General features: G+C 42.1%; 1 protein-coding gene across 4 annotated transcripts in view; it reads right to left on the bottom strand.

Annotated features, from left to right (window-relative positions):
- Positions 1–27718, bottom strand: part of LOC143300698 (leucine-rich repeat and coiled-coil domain-containing protein 1-like) — a 310494-nt gene that overhangs the window by 35204 nt on the left and 247572 nt on the right. For all 4 annotated transcript variants that reach the window (XM_076614553.1, XM_076614554.1, XM_076614555.1 and 1 more), the window contains exon 15: positions 10446–10562. In XM_076614553.1, coding sequence (XP_076470668.1) covers positions 10446–10562 — 117 coding nt within the window. The remainder of the gene's footprint in view (positions 1–10445; positions 10563–27718) is intronic.

Here is a 27718-nt window from a genome sequence, read left to right as displayed (position 1 = left end):
TACACAAGTCAAGTGCAGTACACATATTCAACAGCAGTTTTCCATAGTTGTTAAGAACAGAATCTTCGGAACGTCTATTGATACTAATTGGGTGACTTCTTCGCTGAAACTCATCTCCTGTAACTCCCTGGCAGTGGTGGGAAATATTACATGTCCTGCCATTCAAATCCCCACACAGCAAGATATAAACATCATTGTAAGCTAATGTACAATCAATCAAAAAATCTTCCAATAACGCAATTCCATTTTCACAGTCAAAATATGCATAGTATGGGGAACCTTCGGGTGGTACATAACAGTACACAAACAACACATCTTTGTCAATACCAAATAATATCTTATCAATAAGTAATGCATCAAAACTATTAGATTTTACATCAACTTGCTTTACGTATGGAACATAAACATCTTTTACAAGACAAACAACTCCTCCCGATCGCCTCCCCTTTTCAGTGAATTTTACTGCAGGAATACAAAAACTGTTGTATCCAGGGAATAATGAAGGTATAAAATCATCAATAAATGTTTCAACTAAACAAACAAAGTCAAACGAGCAAAGATATGAAATAAAGTCACCGTCATGTAATTTTGAAATCAACCCATTCACATTCCAATGAACAAAAGACAATGGCTTAATTCTACTGTTTTTTACACAAGCAGCACTTTTATTTTGGTTCAGTACATCATTTTTCTTGCGCCTATGTTGACAGACCACATTTTCAGGCGTTGACACACACCGCGAACATTCATCGTCAACTCTTGAGAGAGAGAGAGAGAGAGAGAGAGAGGGAGGGAGGGAGAAACAGAGAAAAACAGAGAGAAAGAGATAGTGAGACAGAGAAACATCAATCCTGATTTTATTTTCAAAGACATAAACATTCCATGAAACGCCTGCTTCCAGAGCTTAATACCCCCACCTCCAGAACCATACGATTGCACCATATCAGCTGCAGTTATGAAGAAGAGCTCATTCACCCCCACTTAGCTTGATTAACACCAAGCAGTGCAGGCAAACATAACAGAGCAAAGAAGAAGAAGCAGGAGGAGGTCAACTCTACAAATATTCTGCAATAAACTGACATGCTGCCTGAAGAGCAAAACGGATCATGTCTGACTGATGTCGTCAAGTGATCGTGGGTACAAAAACCCACCGCCAGCATGAACATTACAACAAAAACTCCCCAAGGAAACTTCAGAGTGCCGCTGACCATAATGATAAATAACGCTGACAACGGGGCGTGTAGCTCACATCCTTGTTAGGAAGGAAGTTTTCACTTCGGTCACACTGTGATCCGATCCCTACATGCTCACTCTCTTCCCTCGTTTCTTTCCCCTAACATCCCCCCTCCCCTTTCCCCTGCAAAAACATATCAATCAGGACAGCAATCATGAGGTGGGGAAGGGGAGGAAATGGAGGGGGTTTGGGGGTGGGGATCGTAGATCGTGTATTTGAGGATAACATTACGGTATGTATGGATAATTTATGACCCTGTCCGTCTTAACGACAGCGAAAAAACTAGGCCTGACCGCTTCCGTTGATCTTTGGTCTCTTGCCCCCCCCCCCAACCCCCCACCCGGCCCCTCCAGATCCCCCTCATCCCCACCGCCCGCAAAATGTATCCCTCAAGTGACAAATGTCGAAGAAAAACAGGACAGAAATGAAGGAGCAACAGCAGAATCCGCCTGCACTTTAGCTGTGGTAGGAAGTATCCAGCTTTTCTTTTCTTTTTGGTTTCAAATCAATCTCTGTCCTGTTTGAATGGATTTCCACCGAGGCAAGCAGCAAAAAGTGTCAAGATACTATAAAAATAGGTCGCATACTTTGAACGACTTTCATTTCCTAAAAAAAAGCATATTAGACTTTTTTTCATGTGCAGTAGACATTTCAATGGAAGATAGATTGCAGTCACTCTAAGACATGAATGAACCAGACTGTTAAAATACACAATTTTTATTGCAATATCTTCAAACGTATTTTTGTCCTTTCTTAAATTATTAGGAGTTTTAGCTTTTCCAACAAACTTCACATAATTTATTGCTTTTTTCTGTTTGTGCAGGCAGCAGCTGTAGTTAAAAATATATTACTATTATTTTATGTGCTTTTAAATGAAGATCACTGCAATACAAAATGGCGACGACCACATTTTTGTCCGTGTGAGTCATTGGGGTACGTCGGTATGAGATCACAATATCTTATATACATAACTGTTTAAAGTTAAGTGGTTATGAATTAGTCGTTTATAAATACAAGTGTGTTTTTTGTTGTTGTTTGTTTGTTCAGTTGCAAATACCGAAACTGCCCACTTTCCCGTTCATCTAAACACTCGTTTTTTAATTTCAAAAAGAAATCATCATCAGCAAATTATCTATTATTATCATCATCATCAAAGGTTATTTCAAGGGCACATTTTTGCTCTGTTTGAAAGTATCTCAAGATTGCCAGGATTAAAACTCTGAGACCTTCCGATAAAAAATGTGACGCACTGACCAGGTAAGTTGGCTAGTGTGACCAGTAGTAGGCCTCCTTCGGACATGGCTGACCATGGATACAGCATATCCGACCTTATGTCTAATTGGGCTGTCTGCTTGGACCAAGCAGCGTCGCCTTTGACTGTAGAGACCGATGCAAGAGAGAGAGTCTTTGTGGCAGCGGTCACATGTGTAACCTGATGTTGGTCTGTTTGCTGCCGTCCCTCTTCTGCGAGCTCGCTTTTCTGCTGCAGCAGCTGACAGTTTGTTCTCACCAATCCGTAGCTGATTCTTGAGAGTGCTTCTCCATCTGTTGCGGTCATCTGCAAGGTCCTCACAGGACTCAGTGTTGATCTCAAGCGCCTTCATGTCACGTTTGCAAACGTCTTTGTATCTCAGCTGTGGGCGGCCGATGCTTCTCTGTCCCGTGGCGAGCTCTCCATAAAGGATGTCTTTTGGGATGCGACCATCTTCCATGCGGTGAACGTGGCCCAGCCAGCGCAGCCGACGCTGTCTCAGCATGGTATACATGGTCGGGAGGCCAGCGAGAGTCAGGACTTCGGTGTTTGTCACCTTGTCTTGCCAGGAGATACTGAGTATGCGCAGCAGGCTTCTAAGGTGGAAGGAATTGAGCCTTTTCTCCTGACGAGCATGGGTGTTGGCTGTTAATGGCCTTGCTGAGTTCATCCTCAGTTGGCTCTGCGTCAAGTTCTTCCATGACCGGCATACACTTGATGGCATCGAGGGCTGAGTTGGACACCATGTTTTCTGTGGAGTAGAGGTCTGAGTAGTGTTCTGCCCATCTCTCCATCTGCTGGCTAGCATAGCTGATTACTTCCCCAGTGGAGGATTTGAGGAGGGCAGTCTTGCTCTGTGTTGGTCCCAGTGCTTTCTTGATGCCATCATACATCCCTCGGATGTTGCCTCTTTCAGCAGCATTCTGTATCTCTTCACTGAGCTCTGTTCAGTACTCATTTGCACATCGCCTGACGTTAAGCTGAACCTTACTCCTGGCGGCCCTGAGGATTTGCAGGTTCTTCTCACTGGGTGACCGTTTGTACTCGGTGACCAATCAGCAAAGAAAATTGGTTTTCTGCGGAAACTCGACACGGCAGGTCTCAATGCCCGTCAGAATAAGCTGTGGTTCTGGTGGTCTTCGTCGTGTTCAGAGTCCCTCTAACCGGCCTCCCTTCCCAGAAAAGTTATTCACCTCGGCGATACCACCACTGTCGACTTTAAAAAACTAAATTAACAAGCAGTCAGTCCCACAGCCCGGAGCCACGCGCAGAGAAACAATCACCTGCTAGCGCTGCTCCATCATCCCTTTCGTTGTGAAACTTGGTTGCAGGGTACTTCACCGCCACCACTTCGCGCCGTTCCTGCCTCACTTGACATTTCCCACCGCTGGATGGACTGGCAGGCGCCATCTTACCGGAAACGGCCAAATGTGCACCAGCTGTTCAAAATTACTCATTCCCCTCCCCCACCCCCACAACTTTTTTTCGTTTTTCTTTTTTTTTTTCTTCTGTGTGCTTTGAACATATCACAGATGTGGTCATTGAACTTTTTGTTTTTCTGCATTTCCTAACATTCTTCAGAGGAAGCATGCATTTTTAAGCGATTTTTTTTCTCAGTCAAAGAAAGCTTGCGGCTATGGGGTGAAAGGAAATAAAGGAAAGAAGGGCATAAAAGGAGGAAAAAAGGAAGAGATGACTGAAAGTGGTAGAAAAGACAGTGATAAAAGAGAGATCTGAACAATGGACAAGAGGTCAAGTCTGATATACACTGACGTCCGTTATTTTCTGGTCCAATCATCCTGGCTTATTGCTAGCAGCAGCAAAAAAAATGCATCTTTTCCCTCCCGCACTACCCTGCACGGTTAGATAGAATGGTCATACATATGGTATTCACTCGACGCTATAAATCAATATAAGAAGCACAATAAAGTACAGTGAAAAATGTTTAAGAAAAAAAAAACGTTTTGTAAAAAGCACCACCGCCACCACCACCACCACCAAAAACCGTCAAAACAAAGTGTTATTTTTTTAACGCAATCTTTCCAACGCTTTTTTATGTACTTTAAAAAAAACCCAACTAATATGAATACCCTCCCCCTCTTTACTTACTAGACTTAGGGGACTATTTCTCAGTGCAAAATCTGTGTGTATGTGTGATTCTGTGTGTGTGTGTGTGTGTGTGTGTGTGTGTGTGTGTGTGCGCGCGCTCGCTCGTGCGTGTCAGTGTTTTTGTGCTCTCGCACGCATGCTTGTGCGGGTATGTCTAGTGAATTGTCATTTTGTAATGGAACAGATGAAAAAGGATAAGAGGATAAAAGTGAGAAAGGAAACTAATAAAAGATATACGCGGAAATACGCGAAAAAAAAAGCACCAAAGATAAGAAATATGTTAGAACTTTTCTGTATTAAAAACTCATATAATTTCATTGATAAAAAAAAAAAAGGAGAAAAAAGAAAAAAAAGAAGAAAAAAAAGTTTGAACAGCAAAATCCTACGAAACAAAATAGAAGGGGGTGGGGGGAGGGGGGCCGGGGTTGGGGGCGAAGAGAGAGAGAGAGGAGGGGGGATAAGATGATTAACTGTTTGGTGGCCTTAGTTTTTTTGTTTTTTTTTAATGTATAATTTTATTTTCTTCTTTCTCTTGTCTAATGGGCTGTTACTGTGCTGTCTAATTCGTGTTCCAACTTAATTTAGAGAAGTTACTTCTCCGAATGAGAGCAATTTCGCTGCCCATCGCATGATGTGTTTAGTTTTCGTAACAATGAGACAAACAATGTGGTAACAACTGCTCAAAGGCAAAATGTTGCTGGCATTTTCGCAGCAAATCTTCACATGTTGTCCTTTTGGTGGGTGTCTGTCTACTGTTAAGATACCCGCCCCCAACCCCCCGCAATCTCTACCCTCCGCACCCTCCCCTCCCCGCTAACTTCCCCCTCTCCCATCCAGTTTCCTGCGGTGGTCATTCCCGTCGGTTACAAAACCTGGGGTGAGTGCCCAAGTTAAACCCGTATTTAACAAAGGAAGTTAACAGGTACCTAATACAAGGAGAGGTGGTGGTGCTGGTGATGGTGGTGGGTGTAAGGAGCCTGTAGCTGGCTAGTGTGCAGTCAACGGTTCAAGCACATTTCCAGCGATATAAGATCCGCCCCCCCACCCACCCCCCAAAACCCCCCCACAAAAACAACAACCCTCAAAACCCAACAAAAACAAAACAAAACAAAACAAAACAACAACAAACAAACAAACAAGGAACAACAACAACAAAAAAAAACACAAAACAAACCCCAACAACAACAACAAAAAAACAACAACAACCAAACTTACAGTACCTGAAAACAATTTCACCATTGCTGAACCTAATTAAAGGCTGGAGGGGCGTGGTAGTATTGGGAGTTGGGGGAGACAGGGGAGTCATGGGACACAACTGACAGACAACACGGTCTGCGGGAGAGTTGTCGTTCCTATCCTGGAGATACGGAAGAAAGGATTCCGTGAATGCCCCTATTTTGCTGCAGAGCAAGTTTCTTCCAAGGCATCAACTATTTAGATATTTATGTTGTGGGCTGTTACTTCGGGCAGAGCCATTTGTAATGCAGATGTTCAGGAACTGTTCACCGGACGATGTATATCGCGAACTCGGTGATCTTTCCTAGGCAAATATAATATCCCCTACAATGTCTTCTGGTATTGAAAAAAGGATTACTTTTCTTTTTGGGTAAAGTGTCATCCTGCTCATATGTTATGCAGTAGAGTTTACACACACGTTTTCGTTAAAATCACCCAAACCAATCTGGAAATTGTTCTGTTTTACCGTCAATCCAGCTCGCTATTGTTTAACGTCACATTTGAAATTAACAGATGAAACCAAATTCTTTAATTCTGCTTTTGTAAGAAATAAATTTTTACAAGGTCCCGCTCCCCCCAAAAAACAACAACAACAACAACTGAGAAGGTTGATAATTTGCGCATCAGTTCCAGAGATATGGTAAGCAAAGAGAATGTGTGCCATGTTCGCTAGCTTCTGGAAAAAAAGCTCTCTTAAATTAAGAGTGCACACGTTTCAACAGGAAAACAAGGGGAAAGGAATCCAATTCAACACACACTCACACACACACACACACAGGCGCGTGCGCGCACGCACGCACCTTTTCAAAGTTCAATTAAATTAATTTCTTTATTCTCGGGTCGAAAAGCGAGAAAGAAGAAAATTAAACGAGTTTTTAAAACACCCTGTTCTGGCAGCCTGAGAGGTTCGTGATCTTCTCCCCACAGAGATAAAAGTTCAAAGAGAGAGAGAGAGAGAGAGAGAGAGAGAGAGATTTGCAGCAATTACGTGGGTCGGTCAGGGTGATCGAAAGCAGACGCCTTTATTTGTCCCTCTGTCTACAGCCCCCTCATGTCCAATCTTTCTGGAGTCGATAGTGTCTTGCCCTCTGATATTTTCTGCATTACCGAGATTTGTTCTCTTGATTTCACCATCTTCCTTACTTTATTTTTGGCTCTGACCAACTTTTAAGCCGATCAAACTTAACCTGACGCACTTCCAACAATGGAACCCCCCCAAAACAACAACAACAAAAAACAAAACAAAACAAAAACGAATGTGGCTTGTTACAATTATCTTTAAAAAGTCCTAGCTTCTGACCTATGAAAAATGGGCATAGCGTATAACACATCATACCTCTATATATTTTTCCACTATGTATTGCCAAAAAGGGATTATTCAAACATTTCACTGAAAAAAAATCCATTGCCAAAACGAAAATCAAGTCAACTGAGAAAACAGGGAAATACTTTACCGCCAGAATGAAGCAAACTCACGGAGCCGACGTGGGAATTAATGACCAAATCACTCAATCCCCGTCTGCGCAAACACATTAATGAACCAGCTGCTGTTAGATTGGTCTAAGTGGGAATACATGAATAAATCTGCTGCAATTTGATTGATCCAAGCGATTTGGACGTCGTCCAATGGGTGAATAGTATGTGGCATTATGACATTTGTTCGTTGAAGGGAAGGATAATAGTCTTCCTCTGGGAGGTCTGGCTGGTATAATCATTAGTTACCAAACAAAACAAAAAAACCTCTGTCGTCGGCTTGCTACATAGGATGTGTTCAGGTATCATTAAACTGGCCTTGGCTCAGAGAGACAAACAAGAAATGGAGACATGATACTCGAAGTTCGGGTAGGGGAGAGAGAATTAGACTCCACTGCCAATGCCTATCTTGACTGGAGGTAATAAGGTTGAACACTGCGTTAAATTGCGCGTGAGAGCGAACGAACGAATGAACGAACGAACTTGAGAGAGAGAGAGAGAACACTGAACACTTTAATGTCAATAGCTGTAAAGCTATTGACATTAAAGTGTTCAGTGTTCAGAGAGAGAGAGAGAGAGAGAGAGAGAGAAGATGAGCACAACAGAGACCAAAACACGCCAAACACGATTCACACATTAAACGAAGACATGATTATCAAACCTTTTCCAGTTAAATGGCAGGTCAGCTTGACTTGGCTAAAGTGGCCTTTCGTTCTCTTTCTGCAACCTCCACTCCACCCCAGTGACGCATGTATCATGTGAACTATCAAACAAATATGCTATCCTTGCTTATTTAATGCAACAATTTTTGGTGCTCGAAATAAATGTTTTTGAACTGCGTACAACAATGGCAACAAAATACCTTTTTGTGAGCGTCCGTCCTTTACGTTGACTCTAAAACCATACTGGGAACATTATAGTGCGCTATATTCCTTTCTTGTAGTTAAAACATTTCTCAGTGTGAAAAGCCTTAATACACTGCGTTGTATTATTTCTTGTTACAACAAATTTCCCTGTGGAAACTCGGTCAACTTCTCGGGGAATGCTCGTCACCACAGTGCTGCGTTTCTCATACCCCCCCTTTTTGACTCACTTGTGTAAACAAAGTGAGTCTATGTTTTGACCCGGTGTGGGTTGTCTGTGTGTGTGTGTGTGTGTGTGTGTGTGTGTGTGTGTGTCCGTGGTAAACTTTAACATTGACATTTTCTCTGCAAATACTTTGTCAGTTGACACCAAATTAGGCATAAAAATAGGAAAAATTAAGTTCTTTCCAGTCATCTTGTTTAAAACAATATTGCACCTCTTGGATGGGCACAAAAAAAAAAAAAAAAAATGAAGCCTAATTATATGCAAACTGCGTTTACTGTTATATTTATATTTCTTGTATTCTCTAAACTTGGCACTTTGATCTGATATTCTGACCCAACAACAAGAGCAGTCATTATTATCATTTTTAGTTCAAACAGGGACTTCTTTTGCTAGGCATGGAAGTTTTATTTATTTTGCAAACGTTATGGTGCATGTAGTAAAAAAGGGAAATTACTCTGTAATTAATGCTAGGGGACTTAATTTGCTTTAAACTGATCTTTCTCATCTTAAACATTACATTTTGAAATTATACTCAATACATAAAAAGCTTGGATTTTTTCACTGCACATAACCTCCATAAGTACTATTCCGACGTGTTGGTCAATGTAAACAGAACATCCGAGTCAAGAGAAAAAAATAAGATGAACTGCTTAAGTCCAAATCAGCTTACATTCTCTTCACTTCACAACCTCTTACGTGAAGTAACCCAGGCAAGGACCTTCACATTTCCCAATGGTGCGCGAATACAACGTCCATTAGAAAATGAACAATTGCTCTTTTCCAAGTCACTACTAAAAAAACACACACACAAAAAAACACACGTCAACTCGATGGAAAGTAAGTTTTGCTCAGAGTAGTTCAAAACATTCTTCAGAAAAACATTTTCACGAATTCTGTACTGAAGATGCACACAAGCACACTGTCTGAACAAACCAGGATATGGTGCTGGATTTGACCAGGAAAACCCCACGTTGAATTATTATACAACCTATATGTAATGTGACTGTGCGGATGTTTTTATATTCTTCAAAATAAAAAAGCGATGGCACCCCACACATATGTACATGTTTGTCCATTAATACGAACGAGAATGGCTGGGTAAATATACATACACACATACATAATTATATGTGTGCATGTGAAGGGGGGTGGGGGGTGCGGAGGAGAGAGAGAGAGAGAGAGAGAGAGAGAGAGAGAGAGAGAGAGAGAGAGAGAGAGAGAGAGAGAATGAAATTGAGAGGAAATAAACGGAAGTGAAACCTCTCCCCAAAAAGAAGCAGAATGAAGAACGGGGAAAAAAACAACAAAACAACAACAACAACAATAACAAAACCAACAAGAAGACAAACAGAGGAGGAAGAAAGACAATGATTGAAGGAAGTACTGAAGGAAAATAGGAAAAACGAAAAGGAAAGAAAAAAGGTGGAAGACAGAAGTGAGTAAGAGGAGCCTGAAGAAGAAGAAGAAGAAGAAGAAAAGAAGAAGAGGAGGAGGAGGAGGAAGAAGAAGCAGAAGAAGAAGCTGATGTTGTCGATGATGATGATGATGGAGGAGGAGGAGGACGAGGAGGAGGAGGAGGAGGAGAAGAAGAAGAAGAAGAAGAAGAAGAAGAAGAAGAAGAAGAAGAAACGAGGAAAGAGAATGTGGTGGAAGAGATGATGATAACGACCACGAGAAAGATTGTGATGGTGATGATAATGGTGTTGGAGGATAAGGAGGGGGAGAATAATAATAACAGTAATGAGATGATGAAATTCCACGATCAAACACAAAGCTGCAAATAGTAAACAACTGAAGCAGGAAACCAAGAAGGAATGGAATGCAAAGTTCACGATGGAGGATGTGAAATTCTGGGGAGTTTAGGATCCCAATGCATTTGCAGACAGAGAAAACAACAACAACAAAACAAAACAACAAAACACACACACACACAAATGGGTGGCGCTGCACGGTGGCGAAGTGTGGGGAAAAGCATCTCAGGCAGAGAAATATGTTGTGAAAAACAATTTATATTCTCTTCATAGCAAAGCACGGGGCGTCAAGAGCACTCACTTTTCCTGGCAGTTGTTCAGCTGATGCTGATGCCGGCTTTCCACAGTGTGCACCTCTTTCTGCAGCACCTCCTGTAGTTCCTTGCTGTCCAGTCGGTACCGCTCTGACAGCTCCTGTCTGTAACACACAACACACACATAGATATATAACCAAGAATGAAAGGACGTCAAAGAATGAACATCTCTCTCTCTCTCTCTCTCTCTCTCTCTCATGCAAACACACACACAAACGTAAACACAAAGTGCACACGTACACAAACAGTTTTAGCGAGTCTTGTGCTTTCTTTCTGTCAGTCTGTCTTTCGTTCTCGCATAAAAACCACCATCAGAGTTTCACTTGGCCTTGCTATGATGAAGCTCATCTTGTGCTTATGCATCGACAATGGAAAAGCGTACCCCTGGGCACTGGAAGTTTTCACTGACCGGACAGAACGCTTTGTGACTTCCACCCATAAACCCCCCAAAGTTATCATTCTTCCCTTTTACTGTCTTGGTTCATGCAGTTCCAGAGAGAAATTCACTTTGCTTGGGGACTGTCTGACTCAATGAACTGGGCTTTACGTACAAGTTCTGATTGTTGTTACCCAACCTTCCCGTCGTCATCTTGCAAGTGATGACGGGAAGCTGAAAACGACTGTTCACAGAGTACACAGACTGTCAATGACATGGGCGATCATCATCACTGCGGTGATAAGACACTGGATTGAGGAAAACAACTAACTCGGATCTTATTAAAAAAAAACACACCCATAAATTGGGTGACTTCCATTCCTGGACACAAAGCCTCACACAACCACGATCCACTTGTTCCCTGTCAAAAGCTGCAAAAGAGAGTCTATTATAAGCTTGAAGCTATCGTGAAGTGTTAGTGATTTGCTGTATCTAGTTAATGACAGCTGTCTGACCAGGGTGTGTCTGACAAATGGCAACGGGCCGATAGTTCTGGGCCGTGTTTCGTGTGATCGCATTCGTAATGAGGAAAACGAAGTGGAGTGGGTGAAAAGCTGGGTGTGCAGAAACAAACACTCGTCACATCAACACTTCTTTGTAAAGAAACGAATAGAACAATACCCCCCAAACGACTCTTTGCACACCACGCGGAACTTGCAAGGCACACGCGCTGCGCTCTGCATAATTTCTGCCCTGTTGACTTCACTCGACAGTAAAGAAGACTTTGAAGCTAAAACGTCGGTCTCACGTTCACGGTTCACCTTCGCATGATTATCACACCGTGCAGTGTTACGCACGGACCTACACACACATGCATATATGCAGACATCATGCACATGAACGAAGGCACATGTGCACGGACACAATGACCGCTATTTGGGGCATCGTGACCCAAGTGGGACATGCTCGCTCTGATGCAATGGGGAATTTCCCTTGGGGTGAAAAGCGAATGAGCTCATTTAGTAGAGATCCCTCCATAACGCTGCCCTGAAACCTACCTGTTATATTTATCACTCAACGCGTACAAACACATTGGAACACTCACACACGCACATGCACGGGCTTACTCACGCACAAGTGTGTGCGTGAGTGCATGCCTGCCTGCGCATACGTGTGTGTATTTGTGTAATTATGTATGTGTAGATATGTGGGTGAAGGCGCACTCATGTGTGTGTGTGTGTGTGTGTGTGTGTGTGTGTGTGTGTGTGTGTGTGTGTGTGTGTGTGTACGTACGCGCGCGCGCGCACAGAACGAAATTTCGTTCTTGAGATATCTTTTAAACAAGAAAGGCAAGGCATTCAAGACTCACTTGTGATACACATTTAAATAAAAAATAACTGTAAAAATTTTAAATTAGTTTGTTGAAATTTGTTCTCTATTCGTTATCATAATCATATACAGCTTCGCGAAAAAAAAAGAAGAAGAAAAAACAAAAGGATTCAATGCAGATTTGAACAATGAATGTTTGGATCGAAAACGAGTGGTTTTACCCAATGCGCTAACGCAGGTCCAATGGTGAGGTTAAAAAACAAATCATTTGAGCATTTTCTTTTAGCGGAAAAAATCGACAGCTGCATTCGTAGTCATAACGACGTTTACATCATGTTATTTTAGTATATCTCTGGCATTTAAAAAATTCTTTCAAGTCCGAGGTAAAGGAGACGTTTCCATCGCCTCAAAACACTGCAGTATATGTCCGTTTTTACAGATCTGCAGAGATCCATGTTCGAGTGACAAGCTTGTCTTTCCACTCACTGAGAAACACGAAACCGTCCATTCAATTTCTTTTTTTTTTCCTGTTCATTCTAGTTAACTGAATATCCACTTTAAAACATTCATATGCAGTAAACACGTCGATTATTATTTAAGAAATTCTTTTAATTCGGCGGTAAAGGAGACGTTGCGATCGCGTCAGGCTTTGCAACATGTTTTGTCAAGATCTGCACTGACCAGTGCCGTGTAGACGAGGCTGTGAAACGGTGGATTTAATTTTTTTTCTTCTGTTCATTCTTGTTAAATCAGTGTCCACTTAAAAATATTCATATGCAGTAAACACATCAATAATGTAGTCAGTGTCACTTTATGTGTTCTGTCCAGAACGTGTATTCCTTTGCTTTTGCGAACAAGAAAACCGAGGTACTGGCGTCTTCTCAAAAGACGATCGGACAGCTGCATAGGGGTAACAGCGGTTTTCGCAATCCGGAGCGAACATCAACGAAATAAACTGTTAATGATTCAGAAATACGGCTAAATTCGGGAGACGTACAACCTATTATTGGTATGTCTGGGAAGATTTTTTCCCTGCTATATTTAAGCCAAATTTGGTATTGGCAGACAAAGCACTTCCAGAGAAAATGGCAATGTTAAAGTTTACCACGACCACACAGACACACACACACACACATAGACAACCGAACACCGGGTAATAACGTAGACTAACTTTGTTTACACAAGTGAGTCAAAAATTACATAACAGCGGAGAGACAGAGGGGGAAACGACAGGAGTATGAGAGAGAGAGAGAGAGAGAGAGAGAGAGAGAGAGAGGCAGACAGGTAGAAAGACAGGCAGAGAAACAGAGAGTGAGGAAAACGACCGAGAAAGCTACAGAGGGGAAATGGAGAAATATACTGGTAAAAACAAAAGAAACGTTCACAAATAAGTCTCTTGGTAAAAGAAGTAAATGAGGCACTCAATAAAGACATAAAAAAAATGCAGACAATGGGAGAATTGAACGAATGGACACACCAATCAAATGCTTCAAAATAGAATTCTCATTTGGAAAATTTAATCGGAAAAGACAGGGAAGAAAATGACGAACAAAAGACAAAAGTTCGAGTTAAACTTGAGAAAAAACTCAAGCATCTGATGATGAGAATACATTTAGTATAAATAAAGCAGTTACTAAAGGAGAAATAAGAAACGCATGTCAAAGTTAAAAAAAAAAATGCCGGGAAAGGACAGTTTAAATGACCCAAAACAGTCGTTCAGAAATGCTATCTTTCATGCAAAAGCTACGAGGGTCATTCAATAAATAAGGTGAATTTTTCGGTATAAGGACTTCTAATACAGATAGAAGCTTACTTTTTTTTGTTTTTGTTTTGTTTTACTTCTTTTTCACATGGATTTAATTTGTTTTGCAGATTAAAAAAAACTTTGAGAGTTTTGGCGATTAACAAAGATGGCCGACCAAGAAGCATGCTCCAGGATTGAACAGCGGTCAGTTATCAAGTTTTTGGTTGCTGAAGGGTGCAAACCAGTTGAAATTCATAGGAGAATGTCAACTGTGTATGGTGCCACATGTTTCAGCCGAAAAAATGTCTACAAGTGGGCTAAATTGTTTAAAGAAGGACGGAGCAGTGTTGAGGATGAAGACAGGCCTGGAAGGCCTACAGAAGTGAGGTCTCCTGAGGTGATCGAATCAGTCAATGACCTCATTCAGTCTGACAGAAGGGTGACAGTGGATGACATTGCAAGGACTTTGAGCTTATCTGTTGGGACAGCACACAAAATTGTCCATGATGACCTTGGCTACTCGAAGATCAGCTGCCGGTGGGTGCCAAAGATGCAAGGCCTCACACAGCAGCCCGGACGGTGCAGACCATCAACGAGCTGGGCTGGGAACTGCTCCCTCATCCCCCTTACAGCCCAGACCTTGCCCCTTCAGACTTTCACCTGTTTGGTCCCTTGAAAGCGTTCACGAGAGGCACGAAGTTTGAAAGTGACGATGAAGTCAAAAGTGTTGTGAGCGACTGGCTGAGACATCAGTCCAAAGATTTTTACGCTGAGGGAATACGGAAGCTTGTGCACAGATGGGAAAAGTGTGTGACAGTGCTGGGAGACTACGTTGAAAACAAAACAAAACGAAGTAAGCTTCTATCTGTATTAGAAGTCCTTATACCGAAAAATTCACCTTATTTATTGAATGACCCTCGTATATGATGTAACATATACAATAGGTATGTATCCACACAGTTGGAAAACTAGTGTCAATATCCTTTCGTATAAAATGACAATGCAAGGATCCGAATAAATATGTAGGTATTACACTGTTTGGTACTTAAGTGTTCTGCACGATCCTGAACACAGGAATGCGTGAATAGCTGGAGACTAAATTTTGATCAAAGAACAAGCCGGATTTCGAAAGTATTACAGAACCGCTGACCGAATCTTTTCTGTTGAAAAAGTTGGTAGGTGAGATGATAATAAATAAAAACGGTCGACTATGTGGCTGCTTTGTATGTTTTCAAAAAGCGTTCGACTATGTTTGACATGATGCAATGCTGCTGAAATTAAAATAAAGATGATTAAAAGGAAATGGTTTTATATTATCAAAACATGCATACAAACACTAAAATCTATGCAAAATCACAAGGGTGTTTCAGCAGATACCAAATGCTATACCTAGCCAGCTAATATTACAAGAAGAACTGCAGGCAAAACTGACGAAATTTCTGCACGGCTGTTTCTCTTTGCATCATTTACGTAGATATCAATGTTATTAAAAGTAGAGGATTTCATATTTTGAACGAACTGGATATATACATATATCATACTTGAACTGTCTTGTGTCTTATATCAAAAACCTTAAGGTTTCATGACAACTGAGTATTCTAGACTATTCATGCCTGCACATTCAGGATGTTGTGAGGAAGCGGAATCCTTTCATGACAGGTCCTCAGACAGCAGAAAACAGGAATCCACCTGGGGATGTTTTTAATCACGATCCATCAAAGCAGTGAAGGAAGCCCCCTTGAACTGGGGATCTGACCTTTTTCCTTTATGCTCTGTGTGTGTGTGTGTGTGTGTGTGTGTGTGTGTGTGTGTGTGTGTGTGTATGTTGACTGACATTAACTCTGTCAATTTTCCTCTCATCTGTGTGTGTTTCCCTTTAATCTCTCTCTCTCTCTTTCCCCCCTTTTCATTTTCTATCCCCGTCTTTCACACACACACACACACACACACATACAGAGAGAGAGAGAGGAAGGGGGGACAAGGTAAATTATTTATTTACGAGGATGACAGAAATGTACTGGTGAGCTTTTCTCGTCCAGTCCCCGTTCTATAATAACTCAACACAACATGATGATAAACAAAATATAAAAAAAGAAGAAGAGAAAAACATATACATGAAAATGTAAGAATAATGTTTGGTTGGGAAGGAACAGAGAAGAGGGGGAGAGTGAAAAGATGGAGAGACAGAAAGACAGATGGAGGAGATGACATGCATATCAAAAGAACTTTTAGCTTGCACACACACACCTCTCTATATATACATATATCATACACACACACACACACACACACACATATATATATATATATATATATATATAGAGAGAGAGAGAGAGAGAGAGAGAGGGAGAGGCAAAGACTGAAAGAGACATGAAAGAGGAAAAGAGAGAAAGTGAGTGAATGTGACAGCAGAAAAAAACCACACAAAACAACAACAACAACAACAGCAAAAAAACCCCAAAACAAACAAACCCTTCACTACCAACTAGTCTGGTTAGCACGGGCACAGCCCTAACTCACTGTGTGACCATGAAGATCTGCACTGACCTCCAGTGCCCTTCCTCCCACCTCACACTGACGTGAACAGGAAGGAAGAGGGGGCGGAAGGGTAGGTGGGGGTATTAGAAGGTGTAGACAACTGTTGCAGAACTGTAAGGGTGAAGAAGGGGGAGATGGGAGAGGCGACAGGGAAGGAGAGGGTGATGGAAGCAGAAGGAGAAAAGGAAGTGTTTATGGTGGTGGGGTGGTTGAGTAAGAGCTGTTGGGTTTAAAACAACAACAACAACAAAAAAACCCAACCAATAACAAGATACTGCGCGCGCGCGCGCGCGCGTGTGTGTGTGTGTGTGTGTGTGTGTGGACATGACAAGGCTTACCCAATATCAAAGCCTTCACGCTTTTCGGAATGAAACATGAAAAAAAAAAAATCTACACTTTTTTAAATTGTTCATGCCGTTGGTCCAGGAATCTGTCGTGTGGACAAGTCGTTCTGAATCTAGCTGAGCGAAAGAACAAATTCCCAGTGTTTATGATGGTAAAAACTACCACTAATACCGAATATGTTCTGTTTTCTGGATGACTAACTTTCCTCACTTTCTTCTTCTGCGGTCGTGGGCTTAACTCCTTTGTTCACTCATATGTATGAGTAAGCCGCTAACGAGTGTGGCTCTGCCATGTAGCGAAACTCCGTTTTCGGGGATGTGCATGCTGGGTATATTCTTGTTTCCATAAATCGACGAGCGCTGACCTGGAAAATGGGATTTTTAACGTGTGCGTTTTATCTTCTGCATGCGTATGTACACACGATCGCGGTTCAGGCGCTAACCATAACCCACCTGGCACCGCAACCGGGATTTGAACCAAGGAGCCTCATACTAAAAGTCCAACGTTTTAACCTTTAGGCTGTTGCGCCAGTCTTCGTCACTTTGTAAAACTTGTCCCATTATCGGCCATTAGCTTGTCATCGATCAATCCTCCGTCCAGCAAGCAAACCGAACACTCTAAAGTCTGGTAATGGCGGGACATGTCTTCCAGACTGTGAAACACATCGATCTCTCTGCTGCGATTCCTAGGACATTTTTTCCTTTATAAATCGCGACTATCAACTTTGCCAGACTCCAGCCTGTTTGTGTACCGTGGTCTGTCAGCATAAAAAATCGATTTTTCACTTCGCGGGTATACCTATACCGATATCAATGTTACTACGAGCGACATTGTGGAGGACTGGGACGCTGTTCCCGTTCTGAGAAAACTAAAGAAAGCATTGGAAAACAAATTCCATTGTAAAAGCTGTCTCCCCCGAAAACGAATTCTATTGTAACACAAATCTGCTTCGGAAATCACACGTAGATTACTAGTTGTACTTAATGACGCGGCATTCACCACTGTGTGCTCTAAAGACGCACATCTTGATACTGTTTTTGAAGCGTGTGAATTTTTTTAATCATAAGTTTGTTTCTAATACAATATCTTTTAAAAGAAAAAAAAAACAACAACAAGAAAGGAACAATTGCAACAGACAGGGGGTAAGGAGGGAAAGAAATGCAGGAAAAGAGTGATACCCAGAGAGAGAGAGAGAGAGAGAGAGAGAGAGAGAGAGAGAGAGAGAGAGAGATGAAAAGGAAGAGACCACGAGGACGGGAGAAAAAGAGAGGAAGAGCTGGGCAGAATTAGGGAAGGAGTGAGAGTGAAAAGGACAAAAGAGACAGACATTTGACGACAAAGGGACAGACAGAGACACTGGGACAAACACTCATTAACTGAACAATGACAAAGGAAATTTTCAAACGTGTGACCATAACACAAATGGAAACACAGACAGACAAACAAACTGAATACCACAAAGAGCAATTCAAACACACGACCGTGATAAAAAAAAAATATTTAAAAAATCTTGTGGTTACCTACTGTCAACCTTTCAGTCACTGTTTAGGTACCACTTTCCCCCCAGTTCACTCTGATGGATTGTCAATCGATGTTTACTGGGTCTGAGAGAGCTGTATCGGTTTCCGGCAAGCGACATTCTCTGCTTGCGATCCGATCAACCACAATGTCGTCTGACGGACGTTAGCTGCTTGGTCTGTTAGGTATCCGCTTTCGCTACACGAATACTTCGCAAAGCGACTGAACTGGTGTCGGCAGGTTTTGGGACATTTCTTTCTTCGGATCATGATGTGCTCGCTGCTTGCAAACTAAACCTGTTAAAAATAACGTCTGCAACGAATCAGCCATCCAAACCAGAAAAATACTTTACAAAGTAGAGAGAGAGAGAGAGAGAGGGGAGGCCGTGTGGGCGGGAGGGATGGAGGGAGGGCAAGATTGAGGGTCAGTGAGAGAAGGGTGGGTGGGTGGTTGAAGAAGAGATAGAAAGGAGGGATACAAAGGGATATAGGGGAAGGATCGGAAGACAGATTATGGAAGCGATGAAGAGAAGGAGGGGGAAGGATTGAGGACGAAAACAAGAGAGTCAGACCGATGATGAAAGAGACAGGGAAACAGAGAGGAACAGACAGATACTCAGAGAGACACTGAGACAGATAGACTAAAGACAGAAACTCAGACACTGAGACAGATGGACAGACAGACATTTGCTGAACACTGCAAAAGATATTTCCAAACGCGAAATCGAAACACAGATCGAAACAGAGGCAGGCAGGCAGACAGACAAACATACTCGTACTGAATATCACACTACATTTCAAAGACGATACCGTGAGAAAAATAATAACATTTGATCACGTGAGTAGTTTCTGTCCACCTTTCAGTCACTCTTCTGGTACCACTTTTTTCAGTGTACTCTGATAGACCGTCGATCGATGTCTACTCTATCAGCATTTGGAAGATGATACTATCTGCTTGTAACCAACCACTGTGTATTGTCTAATGGGTACCATTTGGTCTGTTTGGTATGGGCAGTTCGGTGAGTGATATGAAACTGGTGTTGGCAGTTCTGGGGCATTAGGTTTTTGATGGTGATCGCGTATATGCGAACGTAATGCATTAAAAACATCTATTTACGACACCATGCAACAAATGTGTTAAAAATATCGAGTATGAGAACAGACAACTAACATGTGAATAACACCCATAGAAACTCAACAAAGATAGATAGAGAGAGAGAGAGAGGGGGGGGGGGGGGAGACGGTGGGTGGACAGCTGGGTTGAAAAGAGCAAAAATGAGAGCCGGAAGAGAGAGCGAGCGAGCGAGCGAATGAGAGAGAGAGAGAGAGAGAGAGAGAGAGAGATGGAAAGACACAGAGAGAAGGGAGATGGAAAAAGAAATTAGAAAAAAACAGAGAGGTAAGGGCAGGCTGTATACGTATAAAACAAGAGAGAGAAAGAGAGAGAGAGAGGGAGGAAGCAGAAGAAGAAGAATAAGAAGAAAAGAAAAAGAAGGTGAAAGAGACGAGATGGAAAAAGACACCGTGCTGGGTGGGGAGGCACAGAAACTTCTGATTGATAACAGGATGAAGTCTGTCGTGTTTCAATCAAAGTTAACCCAACATTCTCTCGAATAGCATACACCCGTGCATATCAATCACCACACCCAACACGGGAAACACTGCCCTCCCCTGTCCCTTACAAACAGCTCACAGAGATCGAGACACATGGACACAGATGTCTTTCATCAATAACGGTCATGGCTTCTCATGCAGGGGGTGGTGTCAGCAAACAGTTGGGGGGGGGGGGGGGGGGGGGGGCGATGTGGGGGGGGAGGGGGGGGCTGTGAGAGGGTGAGAGAGAGAGAGAGAGATATGGTGGATGCAAAAACGAAACGAAACGAATGGGCGGCTGAGAGAGAGAGAGACAGTCAGACAGACAAAAAAAGGAACAGACCAAGAGCCACAGGCTGATCAAAAGCGACTGACAAAAAAAGAAAAGCTCACCACGAGTTTGCCAAAACTAAGAGACCGTATTTCACAGAGTAGAGACCAACAAGTTCACACACACACACACACACACACACACACGGCAGGGACGTTCCTCCACAGTGTTCACGTGCGGCCTTCTGACAGCGGGTCAAGTGCACGTGCGCATCGTCCTCTGTCCCCACTCCAGCCCCTGTGTCCCTTGTTAACCTTCAACACCCGCAGGCAATTCGCCACGCCTGGGTTGCCGCAAACCCAGAGAGAGAGAGAGCGAGCGAGAGAGTGTGAGTGAGAGTGAGAGAGAGAATGTGTGTGTGTGTGTGTGTGTGAAAGAGAGAGAGCATGTGAGATGTGTTGTTTGTGTCATGTATATATATATGTATATGGAAATATATATATATATATATATATATATGTATGTGTGTGTGTGTGTGTCCGTGTGTGTGTGTGTGTGTGTGTGTGTGTGTGGTGTGAAAGTGAGTGAGAGAGAGAGAGAGAGAGAGGACAGACAGACAGAAAGACCGAAAACCTCCCTCCATATTGTAACGATTTTCTCTCACCCTGAGCGTAACATAACACGCATGTGGTTTTACCGTTGTCTCATTTCGTTTTTAGGTGTCGATGTCCAGTTTGTGTCGCGTTCCAGCCGGATCTGGATCTGGACATTAAATGTTCACGTTTGTTTCCCAGTCCCCATCTCTGTCTCTCCCAAACCCCCATTCTGCCTGGAACTGGGAGATACATAGATAAGTTTAAGTGCGCGCGCACACGCGCGTGTGTATGTATGCGTGCGTGCCTGCGTGTAAAACCTGGAGTGGAATGTTGTATTCAGCTCACTTCCTTCGCTGAAATTAACGAGTTCCTTCTTGTAGACATTTGAATTTCAACATGTGGTTGAGAGACAGCCATCCAAAATAGGAGCGGATTTTTAAGTATTATAAACAAAAGACAGTGCAACTCAGTGCGCGGCTCTAGAGTGCACAATGAGAAAAGCAGGGGGAAAGGGACACGCAAACATGCAGTAATAAAAACCCAAGAAAGATTGACAGAGGTAACAGTCAGCCAGCCATTCATAATTTATCTCTTCCTCTCTCCCTAAAATCTTCGTATTTCCCTAACATTCTGTCCCTATTTTTGTATACGTCATTTAATCCTATCTTTTTAAAATGTCACAACCACACGTGCGCTGTTGACCTCGAGGGCCAACATCGTGATATTTCAAAAGTACCTGTTCTTCATCTCATTTTTCCCTTTTCTTTCTGTTCTCAATTCTGTTATCCGTTTTAATTATTTTCAATTGGGATATAAATAAAGCAGTGCTTCGCTTGGAAGCTAACACATCTTTGTGTTTTATTCATTTTTGCTCACGGTTTTCAGGTTTTCTGATCCAGTCAGAAATAATAATTCCAGCAATTTTATATCTGGGTCTTATTTCAAGTATGTCAAGAAGAAGCTATTAGATACTGACATAATGGTTGTCGGTGTCTGCGCCCGCATGCGCGCACGTGTGTGTGTGTGTGTGTGTGCGTGTGTGCGTGCGTAGGGAAGAAAGTGAAAAAGGACAAGAAGAGCGAACTATCCATGGTAGGTCGCCATAACAGGACACATCAAAGGAGGCCCTGCACTGCTGTTTTGTCGTCACTTCAGTGGTAATCAGTAGAGGCTCTTTCTAGAAGAAGAAGATGATGATCATCATCATGACCACAGAGAAGAACAGAAGAACAGAAAAGCACTTTCTTTTCCAAGTTGGCATTTCCGGTTATAAACACCAGTATCTTATTTCTTTTGTTCACGCAGGTTTTGGAGATTTGTAATTATTGCTTTTATTCATGTCTATATTTTTTCCTACGCACGCACGCACGCACACACACACCCACACACGTTCGGGCGTACGGACATATGGTTGGGATTGGGCAATAGCCAATTTCCTGGATTTTAATAAACTTCTACCACAGAAAACATGCAACTGTGTGAAAACGAAAGTAAGAGAGAGAGAGAGAGAGAGAGAGAGAGAGAGAGAGAGGAGTAACAGAGCGATGGAGACAAAGACGAACATAAACAAAAGAGACTTAAGGCTGTCAAAATAGAGCAAATTATTCCTGAACCCTAGACAACAACAACAACAAACAAACAACAACAGCAGCAGAAAAAAACCAACAAAATAAAAACACATCCACCTTTATCCCCAAATCCCCATTTTTCAGACAGGCTTAGAGCAAATTGCGTGCGCAGAAATGTTACTGTCAATGCCCTCTGGGCGCTGTCAAGAAGGAAGTCATCGAACCTCTGAAGGCACAAAGACCTCTCCCACATTTACACACACACACATATAAATATATATATATAAATAAATAAATAAATAAATATATATATATATATATATATATATATATATATATACACACACACATATATATACGTTTACACGCACATTCACAAAAATACAAAGTCTTTTGTGTTGTATAATATCAGAGTGGAAAGGCAAAAGACTGAAGACACCCACTACAGCTACTGCTGCTACTACCACACACGTTTTCCACGTGCCGGGTCAAGAGAAAACCGGGTTTCACAATGAAGGGTCACGCAAAAAGCAGACTGAAAGCCAACAACAAAACAAGGATCATACCGCCGTCACTATAGCACTACTTTACCCTCTACTACCAACCATAACCAAATGAAGAAAAGGAAAAGGGTTACAAAAGAAACAGAATAAGAGAGAGAGAGGGAAGATGGAAGGAAGTAGAGAGAGAGAGAGAGAGAGAGAGAGAAGGAAAGAAAAAGTGATGGGTTGGGAATGAAAGAAATGGAGAAATGGGAATGGATAAAATATTGACAAACAGACAGAAAGGAAGAAAGAAAGAAGGTAAGAGCAAAATTAGTGTGAAGATCTGCTAGCTCCAAGGTAGGACACGAATCACGTTTTTATATAATAAACTAAATAATGAAAAAACGACACGAAGGAATCAGCAGTGACAAGTATCAAACGATAAAAATGGATACACCATACCAAATGAACGAAGAAAGCAAGGAAAGAAAGAAAAAGAGAAGGTAATAAGAAATACGGTGAGAAAAAGAAAACGGAAGAAGGCCACAAGAAAGAAAGAAAAATAAGAAAGCAAGACAGGAAAAAATCTAATGGAAGAAGACTAAAATGGTTACATAAATGTCAGTTCCTTTTAACACCATAACTCCAGTCTCCCATTTTGAATTGTGGAGATGCGGAAAGGTAAAGTAATTTAAAAAACAATTTTCTTTTTTTGTTCACCTTTTCTCAGCGAGTGTTTGAACGTTAGCCTTTCCCTTTGCTGTTGTTTCCACTGTTGTTTGAGGGGCTTCCCAAGCCGCTTCACAATGCCGCCACTGACCTTTGTCCTCGTTTAGTTTTGAGACTGGGGGTAATTTTTGTTTTAAATGTCACCCTCCTCTCCCGTCTCTCTTTCTCACTGTCTCTCCCTCCTCTCTATCTCTGTCTGTCTCTCTCACATAGTTTGAATGTGCAAGAGTCAATTGTTTTGGGGATTTCAATTTTCAACTGGGAATTTAGGCTGTAAAAATTACACGAGAACAGGAAATGGGAGAGGAGGAGAAGTGAATAGTAACAAAATGAACAGCAAGAAATGATGATGAAAATATCACGTGTGTGTGTGCGTGTGTGTGTGTGTGTGTGTGTGTGTGTGTGTGTGTGTGTGCGTGCGCGAGCGTGTGTGTGTACTAATGCGTGTGATTACGTATGCTTGCATGCGCGGGTGTGTAGGGGAAGTGCAGGTTATTTGAGCACCCCATTGTTCCAGCCACCCAGCATGTGTCGTACTTTGATGCAAAGAGCAGGAATACACTTCATGTGTTTACTCCACGTCGGAAATTTCCAGTCGATTCTTTGGCGGGAAGTACAGTAAACCCATTTTTCATCAATTTCACCTGTTACCAGAAAAGTTGAAGCCTTCGCTGCATTACTTTAACTGATAAAGAACAATTGTTACCCACCAACAAAGCAACCTTTTATCAATTTAGGAATCCAGTTGTTTAACGCCAAACGCACGTGTCGTTTTCGTAGGTTGACGAAACACAGAATACTGATGCCAACATAGGCTCATCCGTTGGGTTGGTAAATTGGGCAGGGTGTTAACGTTTGCATCTAAGCGTGTCTGTTCGTCTTTGGCTGTGTGTACAAGATGTTACACAACAGATAATATAAACAAGTCCGGTGGTGCTGCGTTGGTCTACCTGACATACAGAGTCGATTTTGTACGTGACGTCTATTTGACTCTTCATTTGTCCACGTAACCGCTTACGTCGTGGCGCTTCTATGTTTGCACATATAAAAAGTGTTATATGCTGTTTATTTTGTTGTTGGTTTGTTCATTTTGCAATGCCAGTAATTGGGCGCATTATATCATGCACCGACTGCTCAAATTAACTGGGCGTGATGGTAAAATGAGTTTTTGAAAATAAAAAAAATATTCCGTTTCATCTCTTGTTTTGTAAGTAATGAAAAAATCTTTGATACATGAATTATTTTGTGTCCTTTACTTGCTGAAATCTTATCCATGCATTTCTGTGTCGTAGTTTCTGATTTAATCAAGTCCCAAGTTTAGGGGCTCAAATTTGCATCAGTTCCTCTATGTGCGCAGGTTCTTATATAAAATCACATAATTCATCATATCATACACGTTTTATATGCCGAAGTTACAAAATCAAATTCTGGCTCGCGTTTCATGCAACAGATTTGTCTGGAAGCCAGTACCTCCGCGATGTTTGTCTTGAATAATAACTCCATCGAAAAAACGTGTCCTGAGGATTTGGAAACTCACATGAAAAAAAAAGGGCACTAAGTTAATTCAAGCAAAAAGTTAGACCAGTTTTCCCTGTAATGTAGATGGATGTTTGTGTGCATCCAGACCAGGGTCTTCGCTTGCACCTGAGGACCCATTCCACAAAAAGATTAAGTCTGCTTCGACTGCATCGAGCCGACGAGAGGCTAGACTTCCAATGCATTAGTGCTAGAACTGTTTGATTAAAAGTATTGTTTTTTGACGTCACAGGGTTTTTTGACGTCATATATTTTTCTGCTACAGTTCATGTTTATTAGTTTATACTTAAGTGTCCACAATGTTCATTTTTGACGACGATTTGATTCTTTATGCAGTTTCTCACAAAAAAGGCGGGTGAAAATAGGAGGTTGGAGCCCCCAACCCCCTTAAAAAAGAGGTTGGAGCCCCCCGCCCCCATAAAAACATATACAACACCTGGCGAGAATAGGAGATGTTATCATACAAAGGAAAAAAAGACAAACAGGGAACAGGTGCCGTGTTATTCTGTAAGATGGGCAAATCTATCCTGAAAAACAACATACAATACTGAATATGACATTCATTCGAACTGTACTATCATATTTTTGTATCATGCTTTCTTAGTATCTATAGGGAAAACGATCATGTGAGACCACGCTGATTTTCTTCTTTTTCATCTGAAATGGCATTCACAAAAGACGACTCCAACAACCCCGAAATAGATTTTGCAACATCTGACAAAAACACTCCTTGACGCTTGTGTGTGTGTGTGTGTGTGTGTAGAGGGTGGTGGGTGGTATGTGCGCGCATATCTATCTTTATATGTGGGGAGGGAGAAAGCGTGTGTGCACTCAGACGTTATGTCCTTCTCCAAGGTATATATTATGATCTCACTTTTGCATATTCGCAAAGAAGCCAGACCACGACAGAAAGACGCCAAAGGAATATGTAAGACTCGAAATGAAGTCTTTGATTTTAAGCGGTGGCGGAGTGCACGGGACAGTGCACAACCCCCCTGCGCGTTATTCAACAAGCCCCTTCGCGCAACACGTGCCTGGTATAATGGGAAGTGAAAGATGCCCACTGACACAGCGATACACATGGGCCATCCCTCAACACGGCAGAACGCTCACTGTGCATCAGATTTTGTGCAGAAGACATGGCAGTCCCCCAGTGTGTGTGTGTGTGTGTGTGTGTGTGTGAGGCAAACCGAAAAACGGACTTGGTCTCATTGATAGTTCCACGGTGTGTAAGGCAGACTTCAGGTCACACTTGTTGGAATCTGATCTGACATTCCCCCAGTGTGTGAGGCAGCCCTTGTGACACATTTCATTACAGACAGTCCACCAGTGTGTGAGGCAACCCTAATGACACATTTCATTACAGATAGTCCACCAGTGAGTGAGGCAGCTCAAATAACACATTTCATTACAGATAGTCCACCAGTGTGTGAGGCAGCCCAAATGACACATTTCATTACAGATAGTCCACCAATGTGTGAGGCAACCCTAATGACACATTTCATTACAGATAGTCCACCAGCGTGTGAGGCAACCCTAATGACACATTTAATTACAGATAGTCCACCAGTGTGTGAGGCAGCCCTAATGACACATTTCATTACAGACAGTCCACCAGTGTGTGAAGCAGCCCTAATGACACATTTCATTACAGTCCACCAGTGTGTGAGGCAGCCCTAACGACACATTTCATTACAGTCCCACAGTGTGTGAGGCAGCCGTCAGGACACACTTGGTCACTGACAGTGCCCCAAGTGTGTGACCAGTTTTTGACTCAGGTGAGAAAACAAAGTGAGTTTATGTTATAACCCGGTGTTCAGTTCTCTCTCTCTCTCACTCTGTGTGTGTGTGTGTGTGTGTGTGTGTGTGTGATAAACTTTAACATTGCCATTTTCTCTGGAAATACTTTGTCTGCCAATACCAAATTTGCCTTAAACATAGCATGAAAAAAACAACAACTTCACAGTCATACCAATAACAGATTGTAAGTCTCCCGAATTAAGCCGTATTTCCGGATCATTAACGGTTTATTTTCGTTAAGATTCGTTCCAAAATTCGAAAAATCTAAAAACCGCTTCCCACTGAGCTGAGGGAAGGTAGGTTGTGTTTCGTAAGAAGACTACAATACCCCTGTTTTTCTTGGCCACAATTAAAAGGAAAGAAATACAAATTCTGGACAGAACACATGCAGTGGTACTAACTACACCATCGACATATTTAGTGCATATGAATATTCTAAAGTGGACACTGCATTAACTGGAATCATCAAAAAAGAAAAAAACTGAATCGATTCTTTCTTTCAGCCTGTTGTAGACTGGTTCGTGCAGATCTAGAGATCTACCAGACATGGTGCCAGGATTATCATTCACCCCTCCCATCCCTTACCACAACATCCCTCCCGCTGGTTTGGCAAAGAAGTCCCAAAACTGTCACATTCACTTCTCGAAACAAGACAGGAGCAGTACCAACAGAGTATTTCATTCCACTGAGTAAAGACTAAGAGACTCGGTGGAGTGCAGTCAGGAAGTCCCTCCAACAGCTGTGGGGAAAAAACAAGAACAAATAAACACCAATAACAAATAAATAAAGAAAGAAAATTTTGATAGCCACCATTAGATATCAAAATGAGATGT

The sequence above is a fragment of the Babylonia areolata genome, chromosome 26 (genome assembly GCF_041734735.1).
Source record: "Babylonia areolata isolate BAREFJ2019XMU chromosome 26, ASM4173473v1, whole genome shotgun sequence".
Classification (NCBI taxonomy): Eukaryota; Metazoa; Mollusca; class Gastropoda; order Neogastropoda; family Buccinidae; genus Babylonia; species Babylonia areolata.
This window is presented reverse-complemented; position numbering and strand designations above follow the sequence as displayed.